Source organism: Pelobates fuscus, chromosome 5 (assembly GCF_036172605.1).
Source record: "Pelobates fuscus isolate aPelFus1 chromosome 5, aPelFus1.pri, whole genome shotgun sequence".
Classification (NCBI taxonomy): Eukaryota; Metazoa; Chordata; class Amphibia; order Anura; family Pelobatidae; genus Pelobates; species Pelobates fuscus.
The window spans coordinates 294,242,532-294,270,466 of NC_086321.1; the positions used below are offsets into that span (position 1 = coordinate 294,242,532).

General features: G+C 40.7%; 1 protein-coding gene across 1 annotated transcript in view; it reads left to right on the forward strand.

Annotated features, from left to right (window-relative positions):
- The window catches only part of JAK3 (Janus kinase 3), a 329,337-nt gene that overhangs the window by 290,994 nt on the left and 10,408 nt on the right, over positions 1 to 27,935 (forward strand). Inside the window, exon 22 of the mRNA XM_063455458.1 lies at positions 20,654 to 20,771. Within this exon, the coding sequence (XP_063311528.1) occupies positions 20,654 to 20,771 (118 nt within the window). The remainder of the gene's footprint in view (positions 1 to 20,653; positions 20,772 to 27,935) is intronic.

Below are 27,935 nucleotides of genomic sequence, written 5' to 3' on the forward strand. Positions count from 1 at the left end.
TGGTGTTGTGCAGAGAGGCACTGAGGCTAGTGGTGTTGTGCAGAGAGGCACTGAGGCTAGTGGTGTTGTGCAGAGAGGCACTGAGGCTAGTGGTGTTGTGCAGAGAGGCACTGAGGCTAGTGGTGTTGTGCAGAAAGGCACTGAGGCTAGTGGTGTTGTGCAGAGAGGCACTGAGGCTAGTGGTGTTGTGCAGAGAGGCACTGAGGCTAGTGGTGTTGTGCAGAGAGGCACTGCGGCTAGTGGTGTTGTGCAGAGAGGCTTGAAGACTATGGTGAGGCCTAATAGAAAGCAGTTGTTGTTGGGGGATTCCATCATAAGAGGTGTGGAGATGGACAATGGTGGTCTTGTGAGGTGTCTTCCCGGAGCTACTGCTCACAGAGACAGGAGACGTATCTGTAATATTGTTAAGCAAGCAAAGCAGGAAGGGGAATTGGATGTACTTGTCCATTTAGGGACAAATGACTTGGCTTGCAATGAGGTTTCAGAGGTTAAGGAAGTTTTTAGTGTTTTTGCCAATGATATACGGCAGGTTGCTTCCACACTGTCATTCTCTGAAGTTCTGCCTGTGCATAACACTCAGAACGACAGGCGGATGCGTATTAGGGACTTTAACTTGTGGCTTGGTGAATGGTGTCAGGATTTGGCTTTATTGCTCATGGTAGCTCTGTTTGGAATGGAAATAAACTGTACAAAAAAGATGGTTTGCATCTTTCTCAAAAGGGAACAAATGTTCTCAGTGAGCAGTTCAGAGGTTTTGCTAGGATGTTTTTAAACTAGGAGGGGGGGGGGCAAAAGGGTGATAAAACATCAATCCAATTGTCCCCCAAAACAAGGACAGAAGGTGCCTGTAGCAAGTGTGTTAAAAAATGATAAGCTTAGAGTCATGTCTACAAATGCACGCAGTTTAGGGAATAAGATCCATGAACTTGTGGCAATAATGGCAACTGATAGTGTAGATTTAGTCGCTGTTACTGAGACATGGTATAATGAGAAAAATGACTGGGACATAGCAAACCAGGGTACTCTTTATATAGAAAAGACAGGGAAGGCAAGAAAGGGGGAGGGGTGGCCCTGTATGTAAAGGATAGCATAAAATCTAGCCTAATAAAGGTAAGTGAGGCGAACATAGAGTCCGTTTGGGTTACGTTAGAATTTGGTAATCACACTGTAACTCGTGTAGGTGTGATTTATAGGCCCCCAGGACAAATTGAAGAGTTAGATAATCTACTAGTTGAAGAAATAGCTAAAATGACAATGAAGGGGGAAGTTATCATCATGGGTGACTTTAATCTTCCTGATGTGAATTGGAAAACAAAAATAGCTACTTGTGCCAGGAGCACACATATTCTAAACTCCCTACTGGGATTGTCTCTAAAACAAGTCGTTGAGGAGCCAACTCGTAAAAAGGCCATACTAGATTTAGTGTTAACAAATGGAGATTTGGTATCAGATATTACTGTAGGTGAAAGTTTAGGATCCAGTGATCATCAGTCAGTGTGGTTTAATATAAGAACAGTGACTGAGTCACACCACACAAAAACAAAAGTTTTAGACTTTAGAAAAACAGACTTTTCTAAAATTAGAATATGTGTAAAGGAGTCATTATCAGACTTGAGCAATTTATATGGAGTCCAAAAGAAATGGGATTATTTAAAAGTTGCACTACTGAAGGCAACAGAAAATTGCATTAGGCTTGTCAGTAAAAGCAAAAAATTCAAGAAACCACTGTGGTACTCCGCAGATGTGGCCAAAATAGTAAAAAAAAAAAAGTTAGCATTTAGTAATTATAAAAAAACCAGAGTGAGGAAGACAGAATGACCTATAAGATTAGGCAGAAAGAGGCTAAGCAAGTTATAAGAGCTTCCAAATCACACACAGAAGAGAAAATAGCACAGTCAGTAAAAAAGGGGGACAAAACTTTTTTTAGATACAGAAATGAGAAAAGAAAAGTAAAACAAGGATTAGTTAGATTAAAAACAAAAGAAGGAAGGTATGTAGATGAGGATAAAGGTCTAGCTGACTGCCTCAATGAATATTTTTGTTCGGTATTTACAGATGAAAATGAAGGAAAGGGACCTCAGTTAAGAAAAAGGATAAATGAGTCATTTATTACACGTGAGTTTACAGAGGAAGAGGTTCTATTTCAACTGTTAAAAGTAAAGACAAATAAGTCAATGGGACCTGATGGAATACACCCAAAGCTATTAAAAGAGCTTAGTGGTGTACTAGAAAAACCATTAACAGATTTATTTAACCAATCATTGATAACAGGAGTAGTCCCAGAAGATTGGAAGTTAGCGAATGTTGTGCCCATTCACAAGAAAGGTAATAGGGAGGAGTCGGGCAACTATAGGCCAGTAAGCCTTACTTCAGTAGTGGGGAAAGTGATGGAAACCATGTTAAAGGATAGGATTGTTGAACATCTAAAAACACATGGATTTCAAGACCAGAGACAACATGGGTTTACTTCAGGGAGATCATGCCAAACTAATCTTATTGATTTTTTTGATTGGGTAACTAAAATTATAGATCAGGGTGGTGCAGTAGACATTGCTTACTTAGATTTCAGTAAGGCTTTTGACACTGTTGCACATAGAAGGCTTATCAATAAACTACAATCTTTGAGTTTGGATTCCAATATTGTTGAATGGGTAAGGCAGTGGCTGAGTGACAGGCAACAGAGGGTTGTAGTCAATGGAGTATATTCGAAGCTTGGGCTTGTCACCAGTGGGGTACCTCAGGGATCTGTACTTGGACCCATTCTCTTTAATATTTTTATTAGTGATATTGCAGAAGGTCTTGATGGTAAGGTGTGTCTTTTTGCGGATGATACTAAGATATGTAACAGGGTTGATGTTCCAGGAGGGATAAGCCAAATGGAAAATGATTTAGGTAAACTAGAAAAATGGTCAGAGTTGTGGCAACTGACATTTAATGTGGATAAGTGCAAGATAATGCATCTTGGACGTAAAAACCCAAGGGTAGAGTACAAAATATTTGATAGAGTCCTAACCTCAACATCTGAGGAAAGGGATTTAGGGGTGATTATTTCTGATGACTTAAAGGTAGGCAGACAATGTAATAGAGCAGCAGGAAATGCTAGCAGAATGCTTGGTTGTATAGGGAGAGGTATTAGCAGTAGAAAGAGGGAAGTGCTCATGCCATTGTACAGAACACTGGTGAGACCCCACTTGGAGTACTGTACACAGTACTGGAGACCCTATCTTCAGAAGGATATTGATACCTTAGAGAGAGTTCAAAGAAGGGCTACTAAACTGGTTCATGGATTGCAGGATAAAACTTACCAGGAAAGGTTAAAGGATCTTAACATGTATAGCTTGGAGGAAAGTCAAGACAGGGGGGATATGATAGAAACATTTAAATACATAAAGGGAATCAACACAGTAAAGGAGGAGACTATATTTAAAAGAAGAAAAACTACCACAACAAGAGGACATAGTCTTAAATTAGAGGGACAAAGGTTTAAAAATAATATCAGGAAGTATTACTTTACTGAGAGGGTAGTGGATGCATGGAATAGCCTTCCAGCTGAAGTGGTAGAGGTTAACACAGTAAAGGAGTTTAAGCATGCGTGGGATAGGCATAAGGCTATCCTAACTATAAGATAAGGCCAGGGACTAATGAAAGTATTTAGAAAACTGGGCAGACTAGATGGGCCGAATGGTTCTTATCTGCCGTCACATTCTATGTTTCTATGAGTCCCCTCCGGGGAGGTTCTGTTGGAGAGAGGTCGAGAGGAGTCAAAGTGTTAGCCGTGATCGAGGGAAGGAGAAGGAGGTCAGTCGAGTACGAGTCCGGTTCGGTACACAGGAAAATTGTAGAGAGGAGTTGCAGCCGGTTTAAGTCCGCGGTACGCTTTTCATTAATCCAGCATCTGTTGTCTGGCGCGGTCGCATTATGTAGCACAGCGAGACCGCGTCAGAGAGGGGGAGTGGCAACAGTCCGTCAACCCGGAAGAGACAGGAATTACTGGTAACGGCCATGACAATATATATATATATATTTTTTTTTTTTGCAGTACACCGATTAGCTGTCAGGCCTTACCTGGGGGTAGTGGAGTCCAGAGATAATGCTCACAATTACAAAATATCACTGCCAATGGTGACCATTTAGATAAATCACCTGGTGATTGAATGTGGGCAATGGGTCCCATGGGGGCAGTAAGGCAAATCCGGAAGTGCAGTATAGTCAAGGGAAAATACAAAATCAGAGTATAGGACAAACCCAAGACCAGGGACAGCAGCTAGTATGCATAAATAACAGTCTAGAAATAGAAGTGCAAAACCAGAGAGTGAGCAGTGGGTAGAATGCTTCCAGAAAAAAAAAACAATAAACTGATACTGAAGATAATAAGAGGCAGGGCTTTAACCCCTTAAGGACGCTGGACGGTTCAGGACCGTCATCGGCATTTTTCACTTGCCGACCGACGACGGTCCTGAACCGTCCTAAATTTAAAATGTACTTACCCAATCGCCGTCGTTCCCCCGGCGGCGATCGGCGGTGCTCCCGGTGTGGGGAGACTGCCTGCAGCCCAGACAGTCTCCCCATGGCGGTTTAGGACCCCTGTGGCCATGTGATCGCCCAACAGGGCGACCACATGGTCACAATAGGTGTCCTAGTCTCTGCCTGCAGGGGGACTGTCTGTGCTGACAGGCAGTCTCCCTGCAACTGTAAAATCAAAAAAAAATAATAAAAGTTATAGTTAATAAAAAAAAAAAATATTATAATATATGTGTATATATATGATATATAGACATATATTATACCTATATAATATATGTCTATATATCATATATATAATGTCATGCTAAGTGTATTTTTATATTAATATGTACATATATTAATATAAAAATACACTTATAATTAATTTACACACGTATATATATAATATATATATATATATAATAACTATATATATTGTATATATATATTATTATAAAATACGAATAATAAATAATTTAAATTAAATTAAAAAAATTAAAAATAATAATAAAAATTAAAAAAAAATTATATATCTATACGAAATTTTATTCTAACTGTATTTTGATATTAATATATATATATTTATATCAAAATACACTTAGAATGAAATTGTATATATATCTATGTATATATAAATAAATAAAAAGAATGCGAACTATTCATATGTCCATATACAAAATTACATAAATAATTATATAAATATACACATAGACTTCAAATATATAAATATGCATATATATTTAAATTCTACGTGCGTATTTATGTAATATTTTTACATAATTAAGTTATTTTATTGATTGCAATTTAAGGGACCTGCCTGCCAACCCAGGCCGAGAGTACAGAGAATTTAATTTGCTATCACTGTATTTTACCCTGTAACGTTCTACGACACCCTAAAACCTGTACATGGGGGGTACTGTTTTACTCGGGAGACTTCGCTGAACACAAATATTAGTGATTCAAAACAGTAAAACATATCACAGCGATGATATTGTCAGTGAAAGTGACTTTTTTTGCATTTTTCACACACAAACAGCACTTTTACTGATGATATAATTGTTGTGATACATTTTCCAGTTTTGAAACACTAATATTTGTGTTCAGCAAAGTCTCCTGAGTAGAACAGGACCCCCCATGTACAGGTTTTATAGCGTTTTTGAAAGTTACAGGGTCAAATATATGGGTCAAATATTTTTACATTGAAAATGGCCAGGTTGGTTACGTTGCCTTTGAGAGCGTATGGTAGCCCAGGAATGAGAATTACCCCCATGATGGCATACCATTTGCAAAAGAAGACACCCCATTTGCAATACCTTGGGTTATGTCCAGTCTTTTTTAGTAACCACTTAGTCACAAACACTGGCCAAAATTAGCGTTCAATTTAGTTTTTTACTTTTTTCACACATAAACAAATATGAACGCTAACTTTGGCCATTGTTTGCGACTAAGTGGCTACTAAAAAAGTCTGGACATACCCCATATTGAATACCCTGGGTTGTCTACTTTAAAAAAAATATGTACATGTGGGGTGTTATTCAGCGATTTATGACAGATAATAGTGTTACAATGTCACTATTGATACATTTTAAAAATGTATGTTTTGAAACCGCAATATCCTACTTGTACTTATAGCCCTATAACATGCAAAAAAATAGCAAAAAGCATGTAAACACTGGGTATTTTTAAACTCAGGACAACATTTTTAATCTATTTAGCAGTTTTTTTCATTCGCTTTTGTAGATGAATAAAAGATTTTTCACATAAAAGTAAAAAAACATGTATTTTTTTCAATTTTTCATCATATTTTTTCATTTTTAAAAAATTAAATTACATGAGATTATATAAATAATGGTATGTAAAGAAAGCCCCTTTTGTCCTGAAAAAAACAATATATAATTTGTATGGGAACAGTAAATGAGAGAGCGAAAAATTACAGCTAAACACAAACACCACAAAAGTGTCAAAAAGATGCCTGGTCGCAAATGTACAACATCGCAAAAAAAGTCCGGTCCTTAAGGGGTTAAAACAAATTAATGAGTCACAGATGAGGCAAATAGATGCAGGTGAGTCAACAGGAGTCAAGCCCCCCAGATATGTAGACTAAACTGCAATGCAAGTAAAGTCAAATGGGTCTGGTGTGCCTAATGCAACACACAGGGATGAGGGAGTCTGACTTGAAGTGAAGGGCTCAAAAACTGGATATAGACAGAAATTTCACCTAAAACTGTCTGAGATGCAAAGTATTGTAATTAACACTGTAAGTCCCGTGTGATGGATCCAGGAGCTGGTTCACTTAAAAAAGGCTTTGTTAAAATTCAGGATGAAAACATGGAATTTGTATATATGGTGTGTATACCTTTAAATCTGTCTCAAACGAGATAAAATTAGGTGCACGCCAAATACTATACTTTTAGCAAACAGGAAATTAAAATCACCTTCCAGTATAGGAAACTGTTTCCTGTGATATAATAAATCAGTGTAACACTGATACGTAATGACACAATAATATATGGTGTGTGTGTCTTTAAATTTATGATCTTTAAGTGGACAGAGTATATACCAAGTGGTGTATTAGGAAATACGGAGATATATTATTCGGTGGAAATATAATGAAAATGACTGTATTTCATAGAAATGGTTAAAAATCAATAAAATCCAATGAATTCCAAATAGAGTTTAAAAATGATTCAAAATTTATTAGAAAAAAGGGCGCCTATATCAGGGCTTTCGAAGTGGTAGAATATACAAAAATATAAAACTGCATAAAAATGAATAAATATAAGTCAGGGACGTTATGCAAGATTATTACCAGCACATCTGTGTAGGTTGTTCCGTTTTTGTAGTGAGGACCGGTTAGGATGGATGTGGATAGTTTTTTGCTCTTTCTGCCGGCTGTTTGTGAGGTTGGCGTGCGTCCCAGACCTCACTCTGGATGATGCACGCTGTTAGCCGGCGGGTCCCCAGATCTCGGAACACTCTACGTTTGATGGAAAAATGCTGCAGCTGGATCCTTGGTCTGCGTCCGTACCCTGCTTACTTCTTTGTGGTCTGTGGTCTAACGCGTTTCGTGGGTGTCAGCCCCACTTCCTCAGAGACGTGATGAGGATTCTTCAGTACACCACGATTTTTATATAGTTCTAATTGGTGTTAATTACATTGATTGTCACTTTACTTTGCCAATTATAACTTTGCATTTAAGCTAGTGTTTTTAAAACACACTGAAAAAAACTTAAATTTGAAACATATGTTTGTGATGTACATAGTTATTACGGCTAATAAACAAATAATGGAAAACATTGGAGATAACATAAAAAATATATCGGAAACATCAGAAATACATCAGGAATACATTAAGAGTACCTTAAAAGTGCATTAGAAATGCAGTAGAGAAATGTAATGTCATGTAATAATAAAACATAAAAATGCAATACAATACAATAAAAGTGCATTGAAAATGTAATAAAAAGACTAAAAAGAGGAGCATATATATTTAAAGAGTATCTCTAGATGTTAATAACGGACCATATTAGGTATAATAAATAAATAAACGGATAAACACAGAATTGGAAAGAATTACACAATTGTGGTATGGAATTCATATACAATGAATAATAAATGATGCATACATGGATGAACAAATAGATGGAGATATACTTGTGAGAACAGAGTGCACTAAGTAAGTGAACTGTATGAAGTCTGATACAGTTCTAATGTCGAGAGTGATAGTGTACAATTTATTAAGGAAAGCATTGAATTGCTATTTGTAACATACAGTTAGAGCTTAAATAAAGCTGTGGGATTAACAGTGTAAGGACTGTGTGAGATTGGATATAGTTCTAGTGTTAGAAAGTGACAAAAAGTGCGCAATTGTTTATAGGAGGAGAGAACTACATTCAATTACTAGTGGTAACATACAGCTAGAGGGAAAATGGAAAAACTCGTGAATATGGAGATGTAGTATACATATATAATCAAAATTATTAAGTGTAAGGATGAAATGTGAAATTATAATATATAGATTGTATCAATATGGTATCCTATCGGAGCCGTGCTTAATTAAAGACATGGTACGTTAATAAGTGCTGGGTTTGTACTAGAGGGTCTAATGATGTAGTTCTAAAATTGAAAAAAGGAGAAGAGAAGAAATGTATAACTAATACCTGTGATGTGTATAAGTGCCTAAGTGGCAATAATGTTAATACTATTAATAAAAATAGATGATTGAATGGATATATATCTATGGATAAATGGAGGGATGTATACATGGATATATATATATATGAGTGTGTATATGCAGTACCATCTGCATCCCTTGGATGGGTAAGTGAAGAGGTGGACAATCAAAATAGTAAAAAATATAAAAAATATATAAAAAAATATATATATAAAAAATAAATAAGTGTAACGAGTATATACCCCTACACGCAGGATCCAGCCCTAACAGATGACAGTACAGAGGAGAGATACGTCTACCGGACCTTAGAGTGGCCGGACTCGACGTAATAGGATAAGACAGAGTCAGGAATGATCCGAGGTCAAGGGCACAAAGAGACAGCGTAAACGAAAACTAGCCGGGGACTGGTACACAGGAATCAGCAAGCCGGCAAACAGTACAGAATAGGATAAAGCGAAAACGAAGTCAGAATACAAAGCCAAGGTCAAATACGGAGAAACACAACTGAACACAACAAGCACTAAAGGGAACTGTAGCAGAAACCACGATAGGGCAAGGAACTAAGGGAAAAGGGTAAGTATAAGTAGCCTTCAAACTAATGTGATTGGCTCCTGTCACTTCCACTCCCCCAACAGGTAAGTGTATGGGGTGATTGGCATGACAGGAGCCAATGGGAGCCTTTTTGCAATTTAGGCTCCCACTGTCTCTTTAAGAGCGCGCCCGAGATTCGCGGCGCGCTCTTAGCTGCAGGCGGGACACGTGACCGCTTCTCGCGGTCACTGCCCGCCTTCCTGTCAGAACAGTCGGACGAGCCGCGCGCGGCTCGTGCAGCCGCAGGACCGCGCGCGGCTTGAAGAGAGGACCGCGTCCGGCCCCCGGATAAGGTAAGTACCGCTACAGTACCCCCCCCTGAGGACACGCCCTCCGGGCGGGCAGGACCAGGCCTGGCAGGAAAACGCGAATGGAAAGAACGTACAAGGCGGGGAGCATGAACAGCATCCGCAGAAATCCAACTGCGCTCCTCAGGCCCATAACCCTTCCAATGTACCAAGTACTGAAGCCGACCCCTAAGAAAACGAGAGTCAATAACAGCAGATACTTCGAACTCCTCATGACCCTCCACAGAGACAGGAGGGGGAGGGGGAGTATGCCGGGTATAGCGGTTGTGTACGTAAGGCTTCAACAAAGAGGTGTGAAATACATTGGGTATACGCAGATTCTTAGGCAGACCCAAGGCATAAGAAACGGGATTAACCTTATGTATAATGCGATAAGGACCAATGAAGCGGGGAGCCAATTTCATAGAAGGCACCCGGAGGCGAATATTCCGTGTGGAAAGCAAAACCCTGTCCCCCACAACATAGGAAGGAGCCGCTCTGCGATGCTTGTCAGCCTGAGCCTTCTGGCGGGCAGCAGAGTCCACCAAAGAACGCTGAACCTGCTCCCAAGTATTACGCAAACCAGCCAAATGCTCATCCAGAACTGGCATGCCCTGAGAGGAGAATGCAGCCGGAAGAACAACGGGATGCTGGCCATAGACAACGTAAAAAGGGCTTTTGCCGGAAGAATCATGAGTGGCATTATTCCGAGCAAATTCAGCCCAAGGAAGCAGGTCAGACCAATTGTCCTGATGGTGAGACACAAAACAACGGAGGTACTGCTCTAGAGACTGGTTGGCACGTTCAGCAGCTCCATTAGACTGGGGATGGTAAGCGGAAGAAAATGAGAGGGAAATACCCATCTCCGAACAAAAGGCTTTCCAGAACCTGGAAATAAATTGGCTACCCCTATCGGATACAATAGATAAGGGAATACCATGTAATCGAAACACTTCTCTAGCGAAGATAAGAGCCAATTCCTTGGAAGTGGGCAACTTGCGAAGAGACACAAAGTGAGCCATTTTGGAAAACCGATCTACTATCATTAGGATGACTGTGTTACCATTCGAAGGGGGTAATTCAACAATAAAATCCATTGATAGATTAGACCAAGGTCTCTCGGGAACGGGCAACGGATGCAACAGCCCACAAGGAACTCTACGAGAGGTTTTCATACATGCACAAGTAGTACAAGCACTTATATAGTCAGTAACATCCTTACGTAAGGTATCCCACCAGAAATACCGAGAAACGGCTGACACTGTTTTGGAAATACCAGGATGTCCAGCAGTCTTAGTATCGTGATAAAGTGACAGAATATCCCGTCTCTCGGGAATGTCAACGAACAATTTATCATTAGGCCTCTCGCTGGGTGCCATGCCTTGTTTCGCTTGTATGGCCTGCAAGAGGGACGAGGAAATAGACAATATAGTAGTTGCTATTATCCTGTCTGGGGGAATGACAGGAGTGACATCAATCTCCTGTTTGTCAATAGTCTCGAATTGTCTGGACAGAGCGTCCGCTTTAGTATTCCGGTCACCTGGCCTATAGGTGATTATATAATTAAAATGAGACAAGAACAGTGACCACCTAGCCTGCCTTGAAGACAATCTTTTAGCTTCGCTAAGGTAGGATAGGTTCTTATGATCTGTAAATATGAGAATAGGATCCTTAGTTCCTTCTAACAAATGTCTCCATTCTTTGAGTGCTAAAATGATAGCAAGGAGTTCGCGATTACCCACATCATAATTCCTCTCTGCCTTGGACATTTGTTTAGAAAAGAAGCCACAAGGATGCAATGGCTTGTCAGGAGACTCTCTTTGGGATAAGACAGCACCTACCCCTATATCGGAAGCATCAACCTCAAGTATATATGGCAATGAGGGGACAGGATGCTGTAAAATAGGGGCAGAGGCGAACGTAGTCTTAAGAAAGTCAAAAGCCTGAAGTGCCTCAGTAGACCAGACACGTGTATTGCCATCCTTTTTAGTCATACGAGTTATAGGCGCTACTATAGACGAAAAACCTTTGATAAAACGTCTATAATAATTAGAGAACCCCAGAAAACGCTGGATGGCTTTCAGACCTTGCGGCAGAGGCCATTCTATGACTGCAGCGAGCTTCTGGGGATCCATCCGAAAACCCTCGGCGGAAATCAAATACCCTAAAAACTGGACCTCGGACTGGTCGAATAGACATTTTTCTAATTTGCAATAAAGACCATTAGCAAGAAGGGTCTTCAGAACTGTTGTAACATGTCTGTGATGAGCGTGAATGTCTGTAGAATATATTAAAATGTCATCCAAGTACACAATAACAAATGAGTGAATAAAATCCCTTAAGACATCATTAATAAATTCTTGGAACACTGCTGGGGCATTGCAAAGCCCAAATGGCATGACGGTATACTCATAATGACCTGACCGAGTGTTAAAGGCTGTCTTCCATTCGTGGTCCTTTTTAATACGTATCAAATTGTATGCTCCTCTAAGATCTAATTTGGTGAATACCGTAGCATGTTTGAGCCTGTCAAACAATTCTGTTATTAGAGGTATAGGGTAAGCATTTTTGATGGTGATCTTGTTAAGACCTCTATAATCAATGCAAGGTCTTAAATCACCTTCTTTCTTTGATACAAAGAAGAACCCCGCTCCAGCCGGAGAAGAGGATCTTCTAATAAATCCCTTGTCTAATGACTCTTTAATGTACTCCTCCATGACACGGTTTTCTTGAACCGATAGGGGGTACACCCTGCCCTTAGGAGGTATAGTACCAGGCAACAAATCAATAGCACAATCGTAGGGTCTGTGAGGCGGTAATTTGTCAGCCTCTCTTTTATCAAAGACAGTCTTTAAAGTTAAATACTGAGAGGGTATAGTCGTAGATAAAGGAGGAACAGTAGGAACGTTAATAGAATTCACAGGCGTGACTTCAATAGTACATGACTCATGGCAGGCTTCACTCCATGATTTTATCTGCCCTGTCTCCCAGTCAAAAATGGGATTGTGGGCACGTAACCATGGATACCCTAACACCAACTGTGAAGAGGGAGAGGTGATGACCTGGAACCGAATGGTTTCATAGTGTAGAACCCCTGTGTACATGTGTAGCGGTGCAGTCTCGTGAGTAACAACAGGAGATATCAATGGTCTACCATCTATGGCCTCAACGGCCAAGGGTATCTCCTTCTCTCTGATGGGAATATTGTTTCTCTTTACAAAACCAGAGTCTATAAAGTTCTCGGCTGCCCCAGAATCAACCAGGGCGTCTATGTTTTCAACTATACAACTCTCTCCCATATGTAAAGAAACAGGGAGAAGCAGTCGGTTAGGAGGCAAAGTAGGAGACTTAGAAATCACACCCAAGGCCAGTCCCCTATAAGGTCTTAGGTGCGAGAGTTTTCCGGGAGCAGAGGACACTCCTTTACCATATGGTCTCTCTTACCACAATATAGGCAGAGTCCCTCCCTTCTCCTATGTAATTTCTCAGTATCTGAGAGTTTGGCAACCCCTAATTGCATAGGTTCCTCTTCAGGTACTTTAACACTCTCCGGTATATTAACTCTGGGTTGAATAGGTGTAACAAAACGTCTATTCCTGTTCTTAGTATAGAGCCTGTCACGAATCCTATTATCTATATCGATGAGGTAGTCAATAAGGTCCTCTAAGGCAATAGGAAGCTCCTTAGCTGCTACCTCATCCAATATAGAGTCTGATAAACCTTCCATGAAGGCCGTAGTTAACCCATTATTGGTCCAATCGACCTGTGAGGCAAGGGTACGAAACTGTATAGCGTAATCAGCCACAGACCTAGAACCCTGTTTAACCCTCATTAATGCTCTAGCGGCATTCTTAGACCTTTTCATAGTATCAAAAGTTCTGCGAAAAGCTGTTAGGAAACTGTGAAAGTTATGCACCATAGGTCCATTAGCCTCCCAAATAGGGTTTGCCCATTCAAGTGCTTTGTCGGTAAGTTGGTGCATAAAGAACCCAACTTTAGACCTCTCTGTGGGAAATGAACGTGGATACATTTCAAAATGAAACTCTATTTGGTTAATGAACCCTCTGCATGTCTTAGAATCCCCTCCATACCTAGGAGGAGGCGTTAAATGTGCTGTAGCGTTAGGCATAGTCGATACTTCAGGAAGCAGGGGTGCAGGAGGGTTAGGTGCGGTTGCTGGAATGGTTCTAGCTAAGAGCGTCTGGAGAGCCTGAGCTATTTGATCCATACGGTGATCCTGCTCTACAAATCTAGCCTCATGGGTCGCCATCTGTTGAGCTAAATCTGCGGGGTCCATGGCCCTATCGTAATGTAACGAGTATATACCCCTACACGCAGGATCCAGCCCTAACAGATGACAGTACAGAGGAGAGATACGTCTACCGGACCTTAGAGTGGCCGGACTCGACGTAATAGGATAAGACAGAGTCAGGAACGATCCGAGGTCAAGGGCACAAAGAGACAGCGTAAACGAAAACTAGCCGGGGACTGGTACACAGGAATCAGCAAGCCGGCAAACAGTACAGAATAGGATAAAGCGAAAACGAAGTCAGAATACAAAGCCAAGGTCAAATACGGAGAAACACAACTGAACACAACAAGCACTAAAGGGAACTGTAGCAGAAACCACGATAGGGCAAGGAACTAAGGGAAAAGGGTAAGTATAAGTAGCCTTCAAACTAATGTGATTGGCTCCTGTCACTTCCACTCCCCCAACAGGTAAGTGTATGGGGTGATTGGCATGACAGGAGCCAATGGGAGCCTTTTTGCAATTTAGGCTCCCACTGTCTCTTTAAGAGCGCGCCCGAGATTCGCGGCGCGCTCTTAGCTGCAGGCGGGACACGTGACCGCTTCTCGCGGTCACTGCCCGCCTTCCTGTCAGAACAGTCGGACGAGCCGCGCGCGGCTCGTGCAGCCGCAGGACCGCGCGCGGCTTGAAGAGAGGACCGCGTCCGGCCCCCGGATAAGGTAAGTACCGCTACAATAAGTAAAAGGGAGGTAAAAAAGGGGGAGGTAAAAAAGAGAGGTAAAAAATTGAGGTTAAAAGTACGCCATCTATGTGTCAGAAAACACATATCTATAGAAAAGCATTCAGTTCATAGTCTATGTTCAAGCCTTTAGGTGCTAAGGTCTCTAAGTTGAATATCCATTTGGCCTCGGTTTGGTCAAGATTTCTCTCCATATCCCCACCTCTCCAATGTACATTTACTTTTTCAATGGGTAAGAATCTTAAACTCGTGGGATCTCCTCTGTGGAATTCTTGGAAGTGTTTGGAGAGGTTGTGTGTCTGTAGTCCTCTCTTAATATTGCGTATGTGTTCCGCTATTCTAGTCTTCAGGGATCTTTTTGTTCGTCCCACATATTGTTTGGGACAAGGGCATGTAATAAGATAGATGACTCCTACTGTGTCACAGCTCATGTTGGTGTGTAGGTTATATTCTTCCAAGTTTGTTGTGGATTTGAATTTGGTCGTCTCCAGTTCTAAGGAGGGATTATTCCTGCATGCTATGCATTTGGTGCATCTTTTGAAGCCTCTGGTTTCTGTTCTGTCATGGGCATCATGAGAAGATTTTAAAGTAGGTGCTAGCATGAGTTGTAAGTTTGGTGCCTTTGTAAAGATAATTTGTGGTTTGGGATCAAGGATGTCGGTGAGTGTAGGATCACTCCTCAGTATGTTCCAATGTCTGTTTAAAATCTTCTCTATCGTACGAGATTGATGGTTGAACTTGGTTATAAAAGCAGGGGTCAGATGGTGTGTGTCTGTAGTCTTCTTCTTGTTTTTTTAAAGTGTCTTCTCTTGGAGTTATTAGAGCTGTCTTTTTAGCGTCAGACAATAGTGTTGTGGGATATCCTTTAGCCAAAAATCTCTGTTCCATTTCCTCCATTTGTTCTTCACATGTTTCCAGTTTGGAACAGTTTTTTCTGATTCTCCTGAACTGGTTGTGTGGGATATTTTTCAACCAGGTGTGTTTATGGTGACTGTTAAAAGGAATAAAACTATTACAGTCTACGGATTTCTTAAAAGTTTTGGTGTGTATTCTTTCTTCTTCAATATAGATGTTTAAATCTAGAAATTCAATCTGTTGTTGAGAGTGGTTGAAAGTGAATTCCAGATTATACGGGTTGTTGTTGAGGTAGTTCTTGAATGAGTCCAGAGATTCTAAGTCCCCCTTCCAGATGAAGAAACAGTCATCTATATATCTTCTCCACAGGGACAGATTTGCGCCAAAGGGGCAGTTGTTCCATATAAATTCTTCCTCCCATTTGCCCATGAAGAGGTTCGCGTAGCTTGGCGCAAATCGTGTCCCCATGGCGGTGCCTTCTAACTGGAGGTAGAATTGGTCATTGCACCAGAAGTAATTGTGGGTGAGGATGAATGCGATGCATTGGATCATATCTCCATATTCACGAGTTTTTCCATTTTCCCTCTAGCTGTATGTTACCACTAGTAATTGAATGTAGTTCTCTCCTCCTATAAACAATTGCGCACTTTTTGTCACTTTCTAACACTAGAACTATATCCAATCTCACACAGTCCTTACACTGTTAATCCCACAGCTTTATTTAAGCTCTAACTGTATGTTACAAATAGCAATTCAATGCTTTCCTTAATAAATTGTACACTATCACTCTCGACATTAGAACTGTATCAGACTTCATACAGTTCACTTACTTAGTGCACTCTGTTCTCACAAGTATATCTCCATCTATTTGTTCATCCATTTATGCATCATTTATTATTCATTGTATATGAATTCCATACCACAATTGTGTAATTCTTTCCAATTCTGTGTTTATCCGTTTATTTATTTATTATACCTAATATGGTCCGTTATTAACATCTAGAGATACTCTTTAAATATATATGCTCCTCTTTTTAGTCTTTTTATTACATTTTCAATGCACTTTTATTGTATTGTATTGCATTTTTATGTTTTATTATTACATGACATTACATTTCTCTACTGCATTTCTAATGCACTTTTAAGGTACTCTTAATGTATTCCTGATGTATTTCTGATGTTTCCGATATATTTTTTATGTTATCTCCAATGTTTTCCATTATTTGTTTATTAGCCGTAATAACTATGTACATCACAAACATATGTTTCAAATTTAAGTTTTTTTCAGTGTGTTTTAAAAACACTAGCTTAAATGCAAAGTTATAATTGGCAAAGTAAAGTGACAATCAATGTAATTAACACCAATTAGAACTATATAAAAATCGTGGTGTACTGAAGAATCCTCATCACGTCTCTGAGGAAGTGGGGCTGACACCCACGAAACGCGTTAGACCACAGACCACAAAGAAGTAAGCAGGGTACGGACGCAGACCAAGGATCCAGCTGCAGCATTTTTCCATCAAACGTAGAGTGTTCCGAGATCTGGGGACCCGCCGGCTAACAGCGTGCATCATCCAGAGTGAGGTCTGGGACGCACGCCAACCTCACAAACAGCCGGCAGAAAGAGCAAAAAACTATCCACATCCATCCTAACCGGTCCTCACTACAAAAACGGAACAACCTACACAGATGTGCTGGTAATAATCTTGCATAACGTCCCTGACTTATATTTATTCATTTTTATGCAGTTTTATATTTTTGTATATTCTACCACTTCGAAAGCCCTGATATAGGCGCCCTTTTTTCTAATAAATTTTGAATCATTTTTAAACTCTATTTGGAATTCATTGGATTTTATTGATTTTTAACCATTTCTATGAAATACAGTCATTTTCATTATATTTCCACCGAATAATATATCTCCGTATTTCCTAATACACCACTTGGTATATACTCTGTCCACTTAAAGATCATAAATTTAAAGACACACACACCATATATTATTGTGTCATTACGTATCAGTGTTACACTGATTTATTATATCACAGGAAACTGTTTCCTATACTGGAAGGTGATTTTAATTTCCTGTTTGCTAAAAGTATAGTATTTGGCGTGCACCTAATTTTATCTTGTTTGAGACAGATTTAAAGGTATACACACCATATATACAAATTCCATGTTTTCATCCTGAATTTTAACAAAGCCTTTTTTAAGTGAACCAGCTCCTGGATCCATCACACGGGACTTACAGTGTTAATTACAATACTAAACTGCAATGCAGACTAACAGTTGCCAATCTGCAGTGGCCCACAGGTAGTCAAACTGCCTGCAAGTGATGAGGACCTGATTTCAAGTCCAGACAGATTTCCTAAACAAGCAGTCTGTCCTGGCCATTTGCCAAGATGGGGACAAACTGATAGTGGCCATTTTTTGTGCCCATTCAGGTCCCAAACTGTATGTTTGGTACTGAATTCTGTCAAGCCACACCAACATAAGACATAAATGTTAACGTCCCGAAGATTTTTATATTTTCAGGAAAAAATGTTCAGCAGAGCCGAATTTTCTCACCATACACAAATCTAGCAAATATAATTGGAATATTAGGTTATTGTTTTGTATTTATTTTTGTATTGTTTGTTATTATTTGTTTTGTATTTATTTTGTTATATATTTTTTATTTAGCAAGTTATGCTGTTCTAAAAGTTTAATTATTTTTTACTGGTGTGGCTGATTCCTCGTCTCATCTTTTGGACATGTTTTTTTGACTGTTCATATCTTGGGATTTTTGTATTTTCAAATAGTGCCTTTAAATATTACTGTCTAATAATGATTCTGTTCAATTAGTTATATTTTATTTATTTAATTATTTTCATTTTGGTGTATGGTGTATATATTTAACACTGGAGCATGACGCATATATCACACATTGTCTCAGATGTTTGGATTGACTATAAATTCTATTACATATTTATTGTATGTTTTTTGTGTATCTATTCTGTATTGCATATCATATGTTTTAGGCAAAGTGGATATTGGGATTTTTTTAGGTGCATGCTATTTGTATATTGCAGGAATTTTGTAGCAATTGAATAGTATCTTTCTATTGCCATTTTGCTGCTGTACCCCTGGGTCTGATTGGCTTGCCCATTTGGTTACATTTTCTCCAAGTTTTGATTACATCTGATTGGAGGTTTCCTCTACGTATTCATATAGATACATCATTTTATCATATTTGTTAACAGCGACTTGTGTTGTATACCCTTGGAATGTTGTTGTGTTCCTTTTTATCTTAGCATATCCTGAAATTTTTATTTTTCTGTTTTTGTTGCTGTTTGAGGACAAAGTACCAAAGAGCTCCGCTTGGTCATCAACAAGTCCCACAGTGTGTGCTATGTGACTTAACGTTCAGGTTTATTCACTAAGATGAGAACTCCTGGGAAATCAAAGTGAATAGCAAACTTTGCTAACTTGGGAGATTTTTTTCAGTCTAACTATTTTGCCCTTAAATTTTAAATTTACTTTGAATTCCCAATTTAGTGAATAACTCTGTAAGATGCTTTTCTAATTTAAATATTTAAAGTATTGAGACTGTTTAATGTATACAATGCAAACTTAGATCAAAAAGACTCCAGGAGGGCGGGGCCTGGCCGCCGAGCTGAACGGTCGCAGGAAAGACCAGCTCCTGCAAATCATATACAATTAAGCCTGAAAAACTGGACTTTTGGTAACTTACATGACCCACAACTGCGACCCTCGATGTTTAAGGGCCACCGGAGCCCAGGAGAGGAGAGATATCTGCCATACCAAGCGGGACTTGCCCGGCGGTGAGTGGAGTGGACGGCCGCCACTCCACTATCCTGCCCTATGGGGCCCGGTCCCGATCCCCCCCCCTTTGGACCGCGGTGGTTATCCCGGTCCTCGCCCCATACCGGCACTCAGAGGCAATACCATACCAAGGCGCCACGTGAGCCCAAGGCCCAGAACAAGATGGCTGCCAGACCTGGATCCGCTCCTCTGAAGGCCTGCTTACAGCCCACCCACGTGGCGGACCCGTTTTGTTCACGATCCTGCAAAATTTGTGCACACAACTCAGGATAAAGCTGCACAAGGGCGGATAAACTCAAAATTATCAGTGCCAACCTACCGAAGAACGATGCAGGGAGCAACCCCGGATGTGTGTCCCTCGGGCGATACCGCCGAGGTGTAGATACAGACAGACGGCGCAACCTGAGCACCAACCTCGATGGCACAGCCCCCAAGCCAGCTACCTCTTACCAGCAACACTCACGCCTACCAGGGATCAGGTGAGGAGGATGGCTCCCTCACAGAGACTCACCTACCTCTTCCCACCAGGCGGTCTATAAAGCCTGATATCGGGTTAATCGAGACTAAGCTCGCTGCCCCAGCAGAGTATAAGCTGAGTTAACCCCTCGTATCCCCGGCATTACACACATTTTGCCAACAAGCTTACATGCTCAACAACCAGGAGCTGAAGTTCTTTTTTATTTGGTTTCTCATGACATAAAACAGGCATTCTTTGTTGGTTTTAACCATTACTGCATGCAGGTTTTAGTGCTGTTAAATCTCATACAATCTGCTACTAAACTTTAGTATCCTATGTCGTGTCAAACCCACAGTTATAACGTCCTCTTAACTAACTTAAAAAATGTGCCGTTTATTCTTATGCAATGCCATGCCTGTTATACCTGTTTGTCAGTTACTATACAACTAGCGACTGCATTTAGCATGTACACACATGTAGACTACAAGATCGAGACCTACCTAGCATGATATTATATCTTTTGTTCTGGCATTTATAAAAATTATAATTTCTCCATTCGTATACCTACTAATGCTGATGCTTGCATGTCATATATCGCTAGATAGTCTTACCACGTTTAAAAATGTTTAAAAATGTGCTTTCACCTTAATGCCACATATGTATGAATCTGTGATATTAATTTGATTATGTTTGCTATTGTGGCAACGTATATCATATTGTCAAACCGTGCACAACAAAAATAAAGAATTTAAAAAAAAAAAAAAAGACTCCAGAAAGTGTAAATACGAACCGTAATAGCGTCATAGCTACATGCAATAAAGTTATTTTTAACACTATTGGTAAATTATCACATTGAGATAATCTAATGCTAAAATGTGACTTGTGAACCATGTATGTGACTTGTGAACCAAGTATGTGCATAGGATTTAGTATTCTTTTAAATTTCTCTCCAAATATACTATTTTTTTTTCAGGCATGCTCCTGAGTCTCTCTCAGACAGTGTGTATTCCTGTGCATCTGATGTTTGGAGTTTTGGAGTTCTCCTTTATGAGCTCTTCACGTATAGTGAGAGAAGCTGTAGTCCTCCTGCTGTAAGTGATGCCATATTCTGTGTGTATGTATGTATAGGGTTTGTAATGTTTGTGTATAGGGGTTATGATGTATGTATAAGAGGAATAGTGTGTGTATAGAGCTAACACGTGTGTGTGGGGCTGTACTTGTGTAAGAAGCATTGTGTGTACGTGTGTGGGGGGTGTTCTTGTGTATGGAACACTGTGTGGGGGGGTGTACTGTGTGTGTTTGGGGATAAAATATGTTTGGGTACAGACTGTATGTGTGGTAATGTGTACTGTGTGTGTGAGGTGGTAACTGTGTGTGCAGGTGTTACAGTATGGGGGAGTATTATATGTTCTGGGCACACTCTGTGTAAGGGTGCACTGTGTGTATGGGGGTGTACTATGTGTGGAGGTGACCTGTGAGCATGGGAATGTATTGTGTATCATGTGGGGTTCTGTGTTTGTGGTTTGTGCACTATTGTTGGGAGGTGTACTCTGTGGAGGGTGTACTGTGGGGGCTGTGGGATTGATTATAATATTATTTTAATGAATATTAAACATTATATAATTCCCCACACTAATGGCCAACCTCCCTCTCCCTGAAAAAACAACATAAATGTTTCTGCAATAGTAGTGTCTCTATGTGGGCATGCAGGGGATGAAGTGTGTGTCTGTGTGTGTGCTGGGGATGTAGTATATATCTGTGTATGCTGGGGATGTAGGGTGTGTCTGTGTGTATGCTGGGGATGTAGCTTGTGTCTGTGTGTAGCTTGTGTCTGTGTGTGCACTGCAGCCACTACACATACCTATACACTGTGCCTGTGTGTATGCATGTGTGTCAGTGTTTGTATCTGTATCCGTATGTGTATCAGTGATTGTATCTGATTGTCTATGTATCTGCATGTGTGGCAGTGTTTGTGTGTCTGTATATCTGTATGCGTAATAGTGTTTGTATCTGTATCCGTATGTGTATCAGTGATTGTATCTGATTGTCTATGTATCTGCATGTGTGGAAGTGTTTGTGTGTCTGTATATCTGTATGCGTAATAGTGTGCCTGTGCAACTGTATGTGTGTCAGTGTATATGTATCAAAAACTGACACACATGCAGAGACTGACACACATACAGATGTACAGATACACTGATACACCTGCAGATACACAGACATACAGACATACACACAGACACACACAGATACACGTTACACACATACAGTATACACAAACTGTACACTACACACATACAAATACACACACACTACACATACACAGATAAACACTACATGTACACACAATAGACACACTACACATACACAGAGACACACACTACAAACATTACACATATAAAACACACAGATACCCACACACAGATATACACACTACACAGATACACATAGAGATGCACATACATACTACACACAGATACACACACTACACACTACACATACACAAATACACACATATAAATATACACATATAAATATACACACGCACACAGATACACACACTACACATATACAAACGCACATACAGATATACACACATTACACACATAAAAACAAATACACACACACAAACACACAAACACACTCATTAAAAACATTAAGCCACCTAGCAGGTGGCTGTGGCTGGTGGGAATTGGGGGCCTGCCCTCCCTACCCGGCCCCATCCTCGTGGCTTCCTCCTATTTCTCCTGCGCGGCTGTGTAAGTGAGCTGGGAGGAAGTGATAAGCTGTCACTTCCTCTCAGCTTTCTGTGCAGGATAGAAGGGGCTCGGTCGCGATGTTAAAGTACCGGGCACCTCATTGCATATGTCCATCGGGTGGCCCTAAGGGCATGGGCCAACCGATGAACCCTCATAGAGGTTACCAAACCCGTGCTGCACCGCCACCAAGCGTTGGGAAATCCTGTTTTAGATTATAACAGGAGCGGCAAAATGCCGCCCCTGCTAGAGTGCCACCTGGAGCCGTGGCTCCAGTGCGGTCTATGGATGGGCCAGCCCTGCCCGCACCCCCACACCCTATCTTAACCTTGCAGGGAGGGGAGGCATTCACAGGGCTGAATATCCATAGGAGAGAGGACTGCATAGTCCTGTCTCAAGTGATGCAGCCTTGGAGGGCTGGCATAAACCTTCCGGCTCCTCTAGCATTATGGCTAGTCTCACACCTGACATGAAAGCTTGCTGGACCAGTGAGAGAGATCTTGGGGGCAAAATTCCTACATGGTCCTGCATGACTCAAGCCTTGGTCTTTCGCAATAATGTAAGAACTATGCTGCGGTATTGTTTCCAATTCTCTTAAAACACTAACGCTAATAGGAAATGCATCTGAAAAATAATAATGCAAAATAAACTAGTCCTGCTGAAATTTAAAGCCTGGCAAATATTTTTACAAGAACACGCTAAAGTTATGAATGAATAAATATATTTATTAGTATATTTAGTCTGTTCCTTTTAAAGATTAGTATCAGCCTCCCCTAGAGAATGTAAAAAATAAATAAAACTCCCCTTTAATCCAGAGCTGTGCTGTATCTCACCTCTGCAGCTGTTCTGCCCACTGTGAGATCATAAGTAATAATGATCTTGGGCCAATATAATTATTCTTAAAGGACCACTATAGGCACCCAGGCCACTTCAGCTCAATGAAGTGGTCTGAGTGCCAGGCCTAGGGGGCCTGAAACTGCTATGTTTTCAGCTGCAGGGTTAAACTAGGGGGTTTAACCCTGCAGCTGAAAACATAGCAGTTTCAGAAAAACTGCTATGTTTAAATTGCAGGGTTAATCCAGCCTCTAGTGGCTGTCTCCTGGGTTTGTTTCCTGGCACTATAGGATCCCTTTAAGGAGAAGTACTGGGCCCCTACTCTACATGTATGGCAATTGCCATTCTGCAGCAATTGGACACTTCTGATAGAAAAGCATTATCCCACATTAGGAATCACCATGCCGGGTGTGATGCTACTGAATGTGAAAACTTTCAATTTTCACTTTCTGATTTATTTCTGATTGACAGCCACTAGAGGCATACTGGCTGGCAAAAGACAATATTAGCATTTCTCACAATTGGCAAAATCGTACATGTCATTCTGCAGGCGCAGTGTCCATGCACCAAAACTACTAGGTTAAGATGTGGTTTTGATGTTTAGAGTGTAGTTATTATGATGCCTGGAGTGCTAGGGAATCCACATTTATTTAGTTTAACCCCTTAACGCCGTTACGGCATTCCATGCCGTCGCGCTTTAAATGGGCTTTAAAGCCATTGCGGCGGCATGGAACGCCGTAACGGCTTTCTGCCCCAGGAGCCAGGAGGTACTCACCTCCGCCGCGATCCTCTTCTGGAGGGCTGCCTGACAGCCCAGGCAGCCCTCCCACGGCAAATGAGGCCCCCTATAGCGGGCTATGGATCTGCCAGCAGGGGGGCTGTCTGAAATGTCCCCCTGCTGGTAGGAAGAATAAAAAAAAAACAAAAAATTAAACATGTGTAAAAATAACTTAAAAGTATTTATTTATATATATATATATATATATATATATATATATATATATATATATATATATATATATATATATATATTTCCTGACCAATTCTACATGGCAGCATTTACTCTTGGGTAGCTCCTCCCCTCACAGCAGAAAGGACAGGAAACAGAACTCTGAAACTGGTATATATAGATCCTCCCCCTACCCATCAGGCAGTCTTTTTTCCTGTCCTTCACAAGCAGTTTGGAAGGAGTCTGCTTATGCAGGCCAAGGTTTTCTTTTATGCTCACCAGGCTATATTTTTGTAGCCATGCCAGGGTTCAGCCTCTAAGCCCTGAAGACCCAGCAATACGCACTAAGATGAAAAGCTGCTACCCTGGGTACCCCCTTTAGTGACCGGGGGTTGGACCCAAACTCTCCCTGAAGGGGATGAAATGGTCCACTGCATGCCAGGGTTCAGCCTCTTATCCCTGAAGACCCAGCAACAGGCCAGCTTGGGTACCCCCTAAAGGGATGTATGTGATCTACTGTATACATGAAGCCCAGCAAACAGCATACCGGTAAGAGTTTCCAGCCTGGGTACTTGCTTCAGCATCCAGGGGTCTGTCCTATCTCTCTTGGAAGTAATGACAGTTGTCCACTGCATATATGAGGCCCAGTTGAGTCTAAGCCTTTATCCCTGATGACCCAGCAAACGGTACATGTGTAGGAGTTACCAGCCTGGGTACCTCCTTCAGCAATCAGGAGTCTAACCCATAACTCTCCCTGAAGGGTTGACAGCGGTACACTGCTTACATGAGGCCCAACAGAGTTGTGACTGCCGGGGTATACCTATTATTTGTGTTCCATCTTGTATGGTGATGATGAATGGCATATGGGGTACAGATGGAAGCCTATAGTTTAAACAGTTTAGGCTGTCAGTTGTTCAAATCCCATTTTTTCCGCTGAAACTCAGTCCTGCAACGGTTCAGGTGAGTGCATTAGTAGTTTGGATTAAAACTAGTATAGGCACCTGGGTCTCTGTTCTTTCAGTCCCTCCCAGCTGCTTATTTTAGGCTTCCTTCTAACAAATCGGTCACATTTAGGAGATTTGTGTGGTGAGCATTTTAGGTAAGTTTATATTGTTTGGTGCAGGTATATGTACCCAAAAGAGTGCTGATGATACAAGTATGCTTTGGGCAAAGTAGTGCTGATAATGCAAAAAGAGTGCTGATAATACAAGGAGGCATTGTGCAAAGGAGTGCTGATAATGCAATGAGACGCTATAAAAAAGAGTGCTAATAATGGATATCCTGGCTGTACAAAGTCTGCTGGAATTCCACAGCCTGGGGTCAGAGGAATATCCAAGGTAAGAGAACCTTCCTGGGTGTCTGTTTGAAGTACACATATGTATATGACAGGTTTTGAAAAACCTAGCTGCAAGGCCACACACACACACTTGTTTCTATCAAGGTATGTGGCATTGATTGCTGTTATCTGTGCATTATCACAAATAAGCAGGCTTTTGCAGACATTGGAAGAATATGCTGCACAGGAGACCACCGGGCCTCAGTATCTGTACATGAACTGGTGGTGATACAGCATCGGTATGTTTCCACTACATGCTCTAATGTATGAACAGTGTGTGTCCGGTATATGCTCTAGGTATGAGTTGCTATGAGGACACGGCCTCAGTATTTGTATCCACTATATGCTCTAGGTATGGGTTACTGTGGGGACATAGCCTCAGTGTATGTGTCCGCTATATGCTCTGTGTATGAGTTACTGTGAGGACACTGCCTCAGTATATTTATCCACTATATGCTCTATGTATGAGTTACTGTGAGGACACTGCCTCAGTATATTTATCCACTATATGCTCTATGTATGAGTTACTGTGAGGACACTGCCTCAGTATATTTATCCACTATATGCTCTATGTATGAGTTACTGTGAGGACACTCTCAGTATATTTATCCACTATATGCTCTCTATAGGAGTTACTATGAGAACACAGCCTCAGTGTATGTATCCACTATATGCTCTATGTATGAGTTACTGTGAGAACACAGCCTCAGTGTATGTATCCTCTATATGCTCTATGTATGAGTTACTATTAGAACACAGCCTAAGTATATGTATCCACTATATGCTCTATGTATGAGTTACTGTGTGTACACAGCCTCAGTATAGGCACGGCATCAGTGTATGTATCCACTATATGCTCTGTCAGGGGTAGGCGGCCTTCGGCGCTCCGGGTGTTGTGGACTGCATCCCCCATAGTGCTCTTACACCCATAATGCTGGCAGAGCATCGTGAAGGGTGTGGTCCGGGATGGCTGGGGTGCCGGGGGTTGCCTATGCCTGCTCTATGTGTTAGTTGCTGTGCGAGCACAGCCTAGGTATATGTACCCACTATAGGCTCTGTGTGAGTTACTATAAAGATGCTCTGTGTGTGAGTTGCTGTGGGGACACAGCCTTAGTATTTGTACCCACTATATTGGCTGTGTATGAGTTGATCTGAAGACTCTGCCTCAGTGTGTGTTCTTTATATGCTCTAAGTCGCTGTGAAAACTCAGCCTCAGTATATGTCCTCTACATGCTCTGTATGAGACATTGCTTCAGTGTATCTGTTCCCTATGTGATTGATGTATTAGTGGAAACACAATATGTGTGAATGATATAGGGCACTTCCGCTATATGAATCCAAGCTAATACTGGTTCTATGTCAGTTGTGAGTCGCAACCTCAGTATATATGACTGGTGTAATATGTGCATGAAGTTCGGTTAGAACACAGCCTCAATTTAGCTCATTCATATAATCTTAATATGTGTACAGGCATAGTGTCACTGTATATAGCAGAGGTAGGCTTTGTATGATTTCTGTTTAAACAGACTCCGTATATGTAACTGATATATCTGTGCATAAGGTGCTGTTAGTAACTCTCACAATGTATGTGATTCATATAATCTGTATGCAGGTTGGTATTATTATATAACCCCAATTTATATAAGGCATTGGTAGATTTAGTATATACGAATGATCGAAGGTCTGTTTTGGGCTGAAATGTAGCTCTGCCCAGTTTTGGCAAATACTAATGCACTAGTAACTGAATTTTTTAAATGAAGTAAATAAGGGAACATACTGCTGTTGGCTTTGTATTAGATTCCTTCTCCCACAGGTGTTTCAGGATAAGCAATTAACACATTTTTATCACTTCAGGTAGAGTGCAGGTGTTACTGAACCTGTCTGAGTGCCTCTCCCAGGAGAGAAGGAGACCTGATTTTCCAAAATGAAGCATGGTACTGTTTCACAGAATCAATGTTAATTAATTATTTTTTTTTTTTTTTTTGGGGGTGCACATCTATGTAATTATTCATGAGACAATAGATTTTCTATTTCCAGGTATCCTCTCCTCTCTGTCCAAGATAGGGAATGTTTTTTTTTAATTGGTGACAGTGTTTTACCTTTAGATATCTGCTGATTACTAATTCACAGCTAAGTAGATCATACTAGTTGCAAGAGTACAAATTGGGCTAATAATTGATCTCACAAGTAGGTAACGCTGAAGCCATTACCTGATTTAAAAGCTGTTAATATTGTTTTTTTCTCTCACCTGGTCATAACCTTTTAGTCTTTAAATCTGAATTCATTTCCTTAAAGCATAAATCTTATTATCTTTTATCCCTTGGGGTCCTGAAAGATTGGCAATCCCTTTCGTATATGTCAGGAGTGTCATGCTTCTGGT